The 11,751-nt window shown below is 38.5% G+C and overlaps 1 protein-coding gene across 4 annotated transcripts; it reads left to right on the top strand.

The window, feature by feature from the left end:
• Nucleotides 1-253: 253 nt before the first annotated feature.
• Nucleotides 254-9,274, top strand: amacr (alpha-methylacyl-CoA racemase). 4 transcript variants are annotated; one of them, XM_026999388.3, is made up of 6 exons: nt 254-387; nt 1,842-2,096; nt 2,628-2,771; nt 3,885-4,045; nt 5,611-5,797; nt 8,082-9,274. In XM_026999388.3, exons 2-6 carry the CDS (start codon nt 1,850-1,852, stop codon nt 8,489-8,491), a joined length of 1,149 nt encoding a protein of 382 aa, XP_026855189.2. In that variant the 5' UTR covers nt 254-387; nt 1,842-1,849; the 3' UTR covers nt 8,492-9,274. The 4 variants fall into 4 exon arrangements, with proteins under 4 accessions (XP_026855189.2, XP_081575875.1, XP_026855188.2 ...); XM_081719749.1 differs by lacking the exons at nt 254-387; nt 8,082-9,274 and adding an exon at nt 6,385-7,981 and having other exon boundaries at nt 394-2,096; XM_026999387.3 differs by lacking the exon at nt 254-387 and having other exon boundaries at nt 1,239-2,096.
• Nucleotides 9,275-11,751: the final 2,477 nt, after the last annotated feature.

The raw sequence follows: 11,751 nt of genomic DNA on the forward strand, positions 1-11,751 counted from the left end.
GAAATAACACTGAATACGCTATGTCAAGTGTCCGCACTCGATGTACGAGAAAGCATAAAAGGACAATATTGTATGGGGAATAAACGCATTGGCTCCTTTTCACCCTTGCATGACCCAATCATTTTGACTAAAATACTAAACATGAAACAGGAACAGGAACTTAACAACAAGCATATTTTTTCTGTCATGAGAAAGTGGAACAGATATAAGCAGACAAGTGGTATTATAAAATAAAAACAAAAACAAAAAACAAAAACAAAGAACAGGTTACAGCGAGGAAGAAAACAAATCCCACAAGTCATTGCGCGAACGACGTCACAGATGAGCGCCAAACGAAATATCTTTGCTTTGGACCAAAGTTCGATGTGCGTTTTGGAAAGGTATTAGGTGCGTCAGTTATGTTATACGCAGTTCTCTGATTATTTAGTATATATCTTATGATTATTAGCTAAAACATCTTAAAATGCATGCTGGGTTATTATATTTGTAGTCGTACATTTAACATGTATTACTTTGACTGGGTCAAACGAACTATGACCTGATTAACTGGTTAGCTAGAGGTCGGTAAGTTATCTTAACGTTAATTAGCTAGCAGTTAGTGAGCTAGGTTAGCTAGTTACTACAGCCACAAAAACCTTTCTCAGAAGAACAGAACCGTAGGTGAAGTTTCTAGTTGTTTAGCAGTTTGCACAACTCTGTACTCGCATACACGGCTCGTGTATATGTGTATATGTATGTATGTATGTATGTATGTATGTATACACACACACACATATATGTATATATACTAGGTGTGGGACTTTTAACGCGTTAATTTCGATTAATTACAGGGAAAATAACGAAATAAAAAATTTAACGCATTTTAATCACACTTTTGTTTTCTGCACTCATCTATTGGTCTGTGTAGTAGACTGGTGGGAAAATAAACAAGATTTTGAAGTTTAAGCTTATGTTCATTGATTCATTCATCATCCAAACTTAAATTAATATTTATCATGTTAAATAATGCAATGTGATTAAAATGTGATTAATTTCGATTAATTAATTACAAAGCTTCTAATTAGATTAATTTTTTATGAAGTCCCACCCCTAATATATACGTGTGTGTATATATATATGTATATGTATGTATGTATGTATGTGTATATATGTGTGTGTGTGTGTATATATATATATGTATGTGTATAAATGTGTATGTGTATATATGTATGTGTGTATAAATGTATGTATATATATATATATATATATATATATATATGTGTATAAGTGTATGTGAGTATATATATACATACATATATATATACACACACACATACGTAACTTTGTACACAACTTTTTACTCACATACAGTGCTCGTGTGTACACACACAAACACATACACTTATACATATATACATACACACATACATATATACACACACACACATACACACACATACATATACACATATACATACATACATCCATACATACATACACATATATACACACACACACACATACATATATATATATATACACATATATACACACACACATACATGTGTGTGTGTGTGTGTGTGTGTGTGTGTGTGTGTGTGTGTGTATGTATATATGTATATGTGTATATATGTGTGTGTAGTGTAGTGTAGTGAAATGAAGTGAAGTTAAAGCCTTTTCCACCAAATGTCTGTCATATAGTTTCCCCTGGGGTAGTAAAGCTTGCAGTGTATTAAATGTAGACAGTGAACATACATTCTCACATAGGTCATATTTTATGTAGGGCCTATAAATAAAAGGTCACAGTCATCTACAAAATTGAGGATGTATGTCTATATGCATTGTTGTAATTGTTTTAATAGGTTACGTGATGGCGCTGGCAGGAGTCCGTGTAATTGAGCTTGCTGGACTAGCTCCTGCACCATTCTGTGGAATGATATTGGCAGATTTTGGGGCCAAGGTGATTCGTGTGGATCGAACAAAGGTTGCAGTGTCAGTTGATACTCAAGCAAGGGGCAAACAGTCTGTGTCCTTGAACCTAAAGAGTCCTGAAGGTGTAGCTGTTCTGAAAACACTGTGCATTCAATCAGATGTGGTTCTTGAACCTTTTCGGAAAGGTCAGTTGGAGTAAACTCATTTGAGTTTATAAAAATGTTTTATTAACTAGGCATTAAATAAATTGTCAAACAAATGACAACAGTATGGTACTAAAATATAGATATAACCTTGAACAGTTACAAACATCTATGAACTTTAGACATTCCACTACTTTTATATGTCAATAAATACATTGTATTGTAGCCAAAATTTGGAAAATGATGAATGGCGGATATAATTATTGGTTGGAAAATGAAAAATCCACAGAACTATTTACATTTAGATTGCAAATATAATGAACTAGCCTTAAAATGGCTTCCCTCTTATTTTCCTACTGTTTTGGAGCAGTTGCTATTCCTGAGTGCAGAATAATTTGCTTTCATGGCCATCAGTCCCCTTCTCCTCTGAGCTCCAGTTGACTCAAGTTGCTATGAAGTGCTCTACTTGGCTCAGTTTGAAGGTCTTGCTGTAAGGTCTGCTTTACTTGGCTCACTTTGAATCTGTTGCTGTAAGGTCTGTTCTACTTGGCTGCTCTCTGCTGTGTGTTGAAGGCGTGATGGAGAAGTTAGGCTTAGGCCCTGAGGAGCTGTTGAGGGAGAATCCTCGGCTGATTTATGCCCGCCTCACAGGCTATGGCCAGAGTGGCTCTTATGCCAGGGCTGCTGGGCATGATATAAACTACCTGGCCATGTCAGGTATGTGCTTCCCGCCATTCTCAAATGTAGTGTAAGTGGTAAAAAGAACTGAAAAAGTTTCTGCTGTCTTTGGTGTTGATCTTTGTGTGTTGCAGGGATATGGTTAACATGTCTAGCAATCATTTGAATATTTAGTGCTTTAAACCATTATTTATATAATTGCCTTTATCCGAATTCAAACAAAAACACTTTAAGAAAAAAAATTGTAGGAGGGTAATCATTTGAGTTCTTAAAATGTGTTTTAAAATTGTGTGCGCATTTTGTTTTTTGATTGCCTTTTAGTAACCATAGACTAACTTGTTCAGCATTTGTGCGGATTATGTATAGTATAGATTATTTATATTAAATAAATTAGTGTGAATAAATGAACATTGAAGGTAATATCTGTAGACTGATAATGATCAGCTGTATATTCATGCTATTTTGATGTTAATACATTCTTTATACTCTGTAGGTTAAAGTCATTAAGAGCATATACGAATTAATTCATACAGAGTTCATGTGCAGTTCCCTTAATGTTTCTCTTATGGTACGAATTGGATGTGTTGCATAGTACCAGTTAATTTGTGTATACTAACATATAACCAATTTTCTAATCATAATGTGCAATTTAAACTGTATAAAATGCCACTAATTACTTAATACTTCATTGTTTTGTATGTGCTATAAAAAAGTAAATTGTAGTCTAAATTTATAGACTAAAACAAACTTGTTCATTCTGAAACCAAAGTTTAAAATCTGAATTTTGAGGGTAAATGTTTGGTTAAATATATATATCAACTTTACATGTCCTCAAGTTATTGTAAAAACCTACAACTGCTGTAAAATTTTAATGTCCGTTTTTATTCTATCTCCTTTTGAGAATAATTTTTGTTCTTCAGGATTTTATACTGTTCAGGTGCTGTACCTTGATGGTGGTAGTTGGTTTGACAGTTATCATCACAGGTTTTTTTTTTAAGGAGTTTCCCTATTACATTTCATTTCACCTTTTCACCTGCAACAAATGTGCATGTAACAAACTTTGAGTTGATTTTAGATGTTTTGATAGGTGGTGTGTACATTCATGTCATTGTGTCTTTCTGCTCCCTGTGGCCCCACCCCCTGCCATGCCAGGGTTGCTTTCTATGCTGGGCCGTAGCTCGGAGAAGCTTTACGCGCCGCTCAACCTGTTGGCAGACTTTGCAGGAGGAGGACTGACGTGCGCCTTGGGGATTGTTCTGGCCCTGCTGGAGAGAAGCAGGTCAGGCCAGGGCCAGATCATCGATGCCAGCATGGTTTGTTCTTTCAGTACTGCATTTTTGGTCTGATGTACAATGACATATATTCACAACCCACTTATTTAGAATCATCATGGCAGTGTACTGTTAGAGACTTATTTGTTCTCAAAGAAAAAAAGGTGTATAGTTGCGCTCAATCCAAAAAAATAAAAAATAAAAAATTTTGCAGTAGGTGCATGAAGCAAATAGTATAATGTCCAAAAAATAAAGACTGTAGCCTGCACACTACCAGAAAAGGATCAGGAGAATCTAACAGAGGCTTTTTTACATTTTATTCCATTAGTATGGTTTGATTTCAGCCAGTGAAACGAGCAAACGTTTCAGCTTTCAAGCTATTGTCGGTGCTCATGGCAATGAGAATTCTTCTGAGCCTTTTCTGGTAATTTGCAGGCTACATTCTTTATTTTATTAGAGACTCATTTGTTGATATGCACAATCGACATTGACAATCCTACAAGCCTTCATTAATGGCTGGTCTCTGAGCAGAGGGCTGACAAATTGCGCATGCAACAGTTGGGCTGTATGGTATATCTGTAAAAGGTATTGACCACCAAGTGTATTTGTAACTAATAAAATTATTGCTGTGTGTATTAGCCTAATTGATGAATAATTTAAAAACAAATATCCCTGATAATCTGTAAAATTGGTGTTTATTCTAAAGATAGATTACAGTGTGTGTCTGAACTGATTGAAACACTTTGCCACAGGCAGTTGCAGGGATGCCTCATTTATTGGCATCTGATATTTCAACCTTTGTACTTCCTTTTTTCAGTACACAGAAATTTGCCCCTCTGTATTGCTGCATTGAGACCATTAGAAACAGTTTTGTCTTTTCTTTGTAGTCTTATTTTCAGACAAGCCAGGCAGTTATTCATATCTGTATTCTGTATTATCTTCGCGGTTTTTGAGTAGTTTAGTACAGCTGAAGTATGCTCTTTTCCCCTGCACTGCTCTGCATACATGTAGTCTTTGGTGTTTGTGTGTGAATCTCCTTGACCCTGAACTTCACACCTAGATTAAAACAAACCTTTGAGAGGTGTTTTTTTTTAATAATAAATCTGATCTCATCTAAATAAACCCTTATTCAAACATTACAACTCAAGCATGAAATATTCAACCCAGCCTTATTATGTATGTGTGATATCTTATGATATATACAGAATTTAGAGTTACTGATGAACTTTCAGACACTTCAGTTCTGGGAATACAAAAAGACAAAACACTCAAATTATTCATCTAGAGCAGCATAATAAAACTATGGTGACATTTCAGACGAAAAGTTTTTTGGTGTTTTGTAGTACAAAAATGCTGGTAAAATGTGAATTACCTATAATGGTAGCATAAATATATCACGTAAGTTATACATTAATTCTACTGATTACAGATATTGGCTCACATTTCTCTGGTTATGTAGAAAAAAATCTCTGAAAGACCATAACAGCATGTCCCTAGATCTCTGTCCTGTACACAGTGCAGAATGCATGCTCGCCTGGGACGTAGAGCCAGATGCCTGATGTGAGGATCTTTGTGAAGACCATATACTCCAATGTGTTTTTGTTCAGGTGGAGGGGGCTGCCTACCTGGGCTCCTTTGTGTGGAAGTCTCGGAGCACTGGCCTGTGGAACCGGCCCCGTGGCCAGAACCTGCTGGACAGCGGGGCTCCATTCTATGACACGTACCGCACCGCAGACGGGAAGTACATGGCAGTGGGTGCTATCGAGCCTCAGTTCTATGATCAACTCATTCACGGTTAGTACACTGGATGCCTTCTCTGAACTCTGAACTCTGACTGTATGCTAGAAAGTAAGTGATATTGTCAGTGCCAAAAGGCCCTGAAATACCAATCACAAGTTCAGGCATAAGTAAAGTAGCATCAATGCCCTAATAAGATAATTTGATTTGATAAGATATAATTAAAGACTTTCAGGATTTTTCTATATTCTAAACTTTGTCTTTTCTTAAGAGCTAAAATTTGTATGTATAATTACATTGCAGTCTGTAGGTAGTTGGTTAGTAAAACACTTTGTTTTTTTGGTTCTGTACTCTACATATGAAATTTGAAATGAACCATACTTGTCATACTTTTGTATAATACATGTGTACACTTTATATATGTAACGGGGCTCGAACCCAGGTCAGATAGGTGATGACACCGACCATTCTCTAATGATGGTAGGCCCATGTGCGAAACAGTTAGATCGTAGAACAGGTAAAACAAGAAAAATAAATAACCAAAGGTGGGGAATTGAACCCCGGCTGCTTTGTTGCAAGGCAAACAAATGCCCGCAAGACTGCGGCAGCTATAAAACTACCTGCACATATATTGCCCTTCAAAGGAATGGAGGACGACAGAAGTAGAGGAAAAACTAAACACCACGCCGAGCATGGGAAAAGGGAGAACCAAGGGCGTCACCCGAAGAATGGCAGCCCCGATGCACTGGGGAAAACCAAACTAAAACTTCCCAAACAAAACCAGAAAACAGCGAGGAACTGTAATGGCTAAGGGGAGTCTTGGGAGAGAGACAGATTTGAGAGGGAAAACTGGAGAGAGGTGGGGATGTGTAAAAACACAGACACCTTCGCAGAGAAGTGAGTTGTAGCACAAGGGCACACAGACCTCAATACCTGCATTTACCGGCTAGGAGCTTGGCTCAAAACTTTAGCAAAGACCCTGCACTGAGTGACTGGGTCACTGGGCTTATATAGGTCTAGCCCAGCTGTTGGGCATCAACCCTGATTAGTAGTGTGCCTGACTCCTGACTCTGATGGCCAGAGGGGGGCTTGGCCTGGCACCGACCCTTACAGGACCGCACGATCCTGCCGAAAAGCCCGAATGAGTCCACAGTCCAGGATGTGACAGGAGGGGACCCAGGACTGCTCCTCGGGCCCGTATCCCTCCCAGTCCACCAGATACAGGACTCCACCACGAACCCGCCGGATGTCCAAGAGACGCTTGACCGTGTATGCCGGCGCACCGTCCACCATGCACGGACCCGGAAGGTTGTAGGGGGCCACTGAACACAACACAGTGTGTGGGCCGACTCGCTACGTGACCGGACGGGTCTGATGACTAACAACCCCTGGCTCAATGGACCGGTCATCAATAGCGGGAATGGGTAGGGGTTCGTCCAGTGGGTCCAGTGGCAGGGCTAACTTGTTGGCTAACCCAGCGCTGAGAAAGTTGCCTGCCGCTCCCGAGTCCACAAATGCCTGGAGATGTGTTTGACATTCCCCAAGCAATTGTGGTACTGAGGAACAACCCTTGAGCTCGGGGAGGACTGGTTGAGTCCATCAGGGGAGGGAGGACGTTGTCTTTTCACCGGAGCTCAGGACAAGTTGGGCAGAGATGACCCGAGCTTTCGCAGTACTTCAGGATAGGCAGGTGTGTTCGAGCTGCATTGAATGGGGTCTGAATTCATAATCTGAATCTTCATTCATATGTTTTTCAAGCCTACATTGTGATCAGTACTGATAAACTACTGCTGCTTTGTCACAATGCTCTTTTAATCAGTCTTGCAGTGTTTATTGATCACATTTGTTTTAATTACATACATACTTGGTAAACAGTGACACAATTAATGTTTTGCATTGCTCTGTGTGTCTGTGTGTCTGTGTGCTGCCAGTCTACAAAACACCAGTCTTTGCATAGTTATGTGGAAAAACAGTTTGACCACAAATTATTCAAGGTCACCCTGTACTTTTTGTGAAGCAATCTATAACTTTTTGATTAGGCAGAATGCTTATCAGAATATGCAGATAAATTTTCATTAACTTGCCATCTTAAGTACATATACAGCTCTCGTAATCATGATCTGGCTACTATATGTATTTACACCATTATTCTTCAAAGTTTGAGCCAGACATAAATGCACACTTAAAGATGATTTTAAATTTTGGATCTGAATTGTCATATAATGGTCCTTTTCAGTTGCCTGTAGCTTCTTTTATTTTCTCCTTTAAGCCTTTTTACTGAATTTATTCTGTTTTGTTAAAATCTTTTTTTTATTACCAATTTATGTCTTCTCCACTCCAGGGTTGGGATTGAAAGCAGCTGACCTCCCAAACCAAATGAGCATCTCTGATTGGCCAGAGCTGAAACGGACATTCACCCAGGTGTTTGCCAAGAAAACTCAGGCGGAGTGGAGTGACATCTTTGATGGGACAGACGCCTGTGTCACCCCTGTGCTTCCTCTGGATGAGGCGGGCTTGCATCCCCATAACCTTCAGCGGAGATCCTTCCTCAGCAATGCCCAAGGGGAGGTCAGCCCTAAGCCAGCACCTGTCCTCTCCCGCACGCCCGCTCAACCCTCCATGTCTCGTGACCCCTTCATCGGGGAGCACACCCACTCTGTGTTGGAAGAGTATGGCTTTGAGCCGGCCAAGATTGAGCAGCTGGTATCTGCCGGCGTGGTGGAGTGCAACAAGGCTAAGGCACGTTTGTAGACTGGCAGCAGACCACGGTGAATGCTACAGTAGCAAATACCCTCTTGCCTCGAAACTCTTCACCTTCAGCTGAAAAGTGACATGTGAAGAGTGTTTAAGATCAAAATAACCTTCTTTTGATCCACAGGCTACTGGAAAAAGCTGATTTTCCCACAGTACTTCCATGCTCCCTGCTCATGTCCTTTAAGTGCTCTACTTTTCTGTGATTAGCCTCCATCAGGGGAAGACATGCAGAGCTGAATTAATTTAAGATGAATGTTCTTAAAATTCTTCTCTGCAATCATGTTTTTCATTAAGCCCATCAATTATGGATACAACTGTAAAGCTTTACCTGGTGTATTGAATATTTAGTGCATTGTGATTATAGCTTAGCACTTCAGAGTGTGAATTATTGCATTAATTTGACTAGCCCAGAGTGGTGCTCATGTACTTATGACCCTTTTCACTAAGGTTTAAAAGATCGAGATGTGACTTCTGAGCACTAAGTCAGTTCTTCCTGCCCTTGTATCATATTTGTGTGTGTGTGTGTGTGTGTGTCTAGCAGTGAAAGACAACTTGGCAGATGAGAGCAGGCACAGTAGTATAGAAAGAATTCAGTGAGTGTTATCATTTTTTAAAAAGCTTTTCCCCCATGTAAGAGCAGGCACAATAATGTATATGTATGTAAATGTAATGTAGGTAAGATTTAGTGAATGTTATCATCTTGAACTGTAACAATTCAGTGGGCTTTCTTATTCCACAGACTGTTTTAGAAGAGCTTTATTAAAGACTGAGACACCAGGACTGCGACTTATACAATCACATGTTAATTCTAAATGTATCAAAATGTATTAGATCAGGATACACTGACCTTAACTAGAGGAAATGTTATTTTGCAGTGAAGTGTATAGTTTTTCACTGTTCATGGATCAAACTTTGGATATAAATTTTTTATTATTTTTTCCATTCTGATAGAAACCTTTAATCAGAAACAGTGTGTGGGGCTTATCTGGTGCTTGAGATTCAGAATTATTTGCATCATTATCCTCATTGTTAGGTTAACACATGTGTGGTTACTCAATCTCTCTTGCACCATTATATTCAGCTCTGCTTGAGTATCAGGCTGTGGGCTGTCAATCAGCATGCTTGTTTGAATGTTAAGACCAGCCGGCTAGACCATTCTCAGTTTTGAGACACTGGTTGGTTTTTGAGCAGTGTTATAGTGTTCTAATTTTGGTTGTAAATGTAGTTTTGGACTTATAATTAATAATTTGCTGATACTAATTTAATTCAGTACAAATACTTGGTTATATAGGCAGGGCTGCTACTTTTGTTTTTTGTTTAACTTTGAAATTCCTAATTATGGTTCACATTGATATTTCCAACAAGAGTTTATTATTATTACATGAGCTCTTGTAAATCAAAAAGAACAGTTACTTTCACACACACAGTCTAATTGCAATATTATGAATATGAATTAGTTTAATGTCCTAATGTGCATCTATTATAATATGCCATACTTGTTATTTATACAAATATTACCAGTCCACTGGTGTAGAATAGAGGAATGCAAACAGGTTACTTCCTTTATTTGATCCCGTCCCTTTTAACACCAGCAGCAATGCATGTTGTTCAACCCCTTGCATTTATTCAAACTGTGATACTGATAATGGCACATGTAACCATACATTAGCCTGCATTGTCATCTTGTGCATCCACAAATCAGCATATCTGAAATAATGTCAAAGACAAGAAAAACTGGTTGATTGTAGAGTATTCAAGCAACAATGGACCTATGATTACTTTTTGTGCAGTGTATGGAGAGGACTGTTCGTATCATATGTCAAGAGTCAGTGGCTGGTTGAAGAATTCAATCAAGCCACTAAGAAAAATGATTGTCTGATGGGACATGTGAGGTATGACAATAATATTAAAACTGAAAAATATACTGAAAACAATTTTAAAAAATAAAATAGAAATGTGTCAGTTCAAGCTAGTTTTCAAGTAGCCAAGCTACTAGCTAACGTCTACATTATCACCCAGAACTCCAAACATGGCATACATAATGGATCCAACATCAGAAGTGACAAAATTGTTCCCCCTCCCCCCCGAGAGAATGAAGGACAGTGAGTTGGTCTTTTGGTTAAAATGTTTGATGGTCCTTGGTATAGATTCCAGATTTAATTATATATTTATCAATATCACAACTAACCTTAAACATGGTTATTACCTTGACATTTTTTCTGGATCTAATCATAACTAATTCTCGCACTAGCTTGTTATACTGTGTTTACTAACTATGTTTCACTAATAATTTATACTATGTTAAATTATTGCCATGCAGTTTGATCTTACTAAGGATCAAACATAGTGGTTTAAGTGAATCTTGCATCTTTCTTTTTTCTTTGTATTGTTCTTTATATACACTGCCTGGCCAAAAAAAAAAAGGTCACCACCTGGATTTAACTAAGCAAATAGGTAAGAGTCTCCCATTGGATAATTACTGCATGGGTGATTGTTTCAGCTGACAACAGGTTATTTAACCCTAACTGATGCAGTGACTAGCTTCTTATTTGTTAAACAACCATGTTGAAAGACACATCCTGTGGTCCTGGAAAAGATGTTAATCTGTTTCAGAAGGGTCAAATTATTGGTATGCATAAAGCAGAGAAAACATCTAAGGAGATTGCTGAAACTACTAAAATTGGGTTAAGAACTGTCCAACGCATTATTAAAAAGTGGAAGGACAGTGGTGAAACATCTTTGAGGAAGGAATGTGGTCGGAAAAAAAATCTTGAATGATCGTGATTATCACTTAAACGTTTGGTGAAATCAAATCGTAGAAAAGCAATAATAGAACTCAGGGATATGTTTAATAGTGAAAGTAAGCATTTCCACTCGCACAATGCAAAGGGAACTGGGACTAAACAGCTGTGTAGCCTTAAGAAAACCACTTGTCTGAGGCTAACCGCCAAAAATTGCTTCAATTTGCTAGGGAGCATAAAGATTGGACTGTGGAGCAATGGAAGAAGGTTATGTGGTCTGATGAGTCTAGATTGACCCTGTTCCAGAGTGATAGGCGCATCGGGGTAAGAAGAGAGGCAGCTGAAATGATACACCCATCATGCCTAGTGCCTACTGTACAAGCCTGTGGGGCCAGTGCTATGATCTGGGGTTGCTGCAGTTGGTCAGGTATAGGTTCAGCAACGTTATGTGCCCAAAGAATGAGGTCAGTTGAATCCCTGAATATATTGAACTACCAGGTTATTCCATCAATGTAT

This window comes from Electrophorus electricus, chromosome 8 (genome assembly GCF_041902795.1).
Source record: "Electrophorus electricus isolate QZ-2024a chromosome 8, ASM4190279v1, whole genome shotgun sequence".
Lineage (NCBI taxonomy): Eukaryota > Metazoa > Chordata > Actinopteri > Gymnotiformes > Gymnotidae > Electrophorus > Electrophorus electricus.

Coding starts and splice junctions, on each gene's coding strand:
- amacr (XM_026999387.3), top strand. CDS start 1,808: ATGTCTATATGCATTGTTGTAATTGTTTTAATAGGTTACGTGATGGCG. Junction 2,772..3,884: donor AAACTACCTGGCCATGTCAG/GTATGTGCTTCC, acceptor CTGCCATGCCAG/GGTTGCTTTCTATGCTGGGC. Junction 4,046..5,610: donor AGATCATCGATGCCAGCATG/GTTTGTTCTTTC, acceptor GTTTTTGTTCAG/GTGGAGGGGGCTGCCTACCT.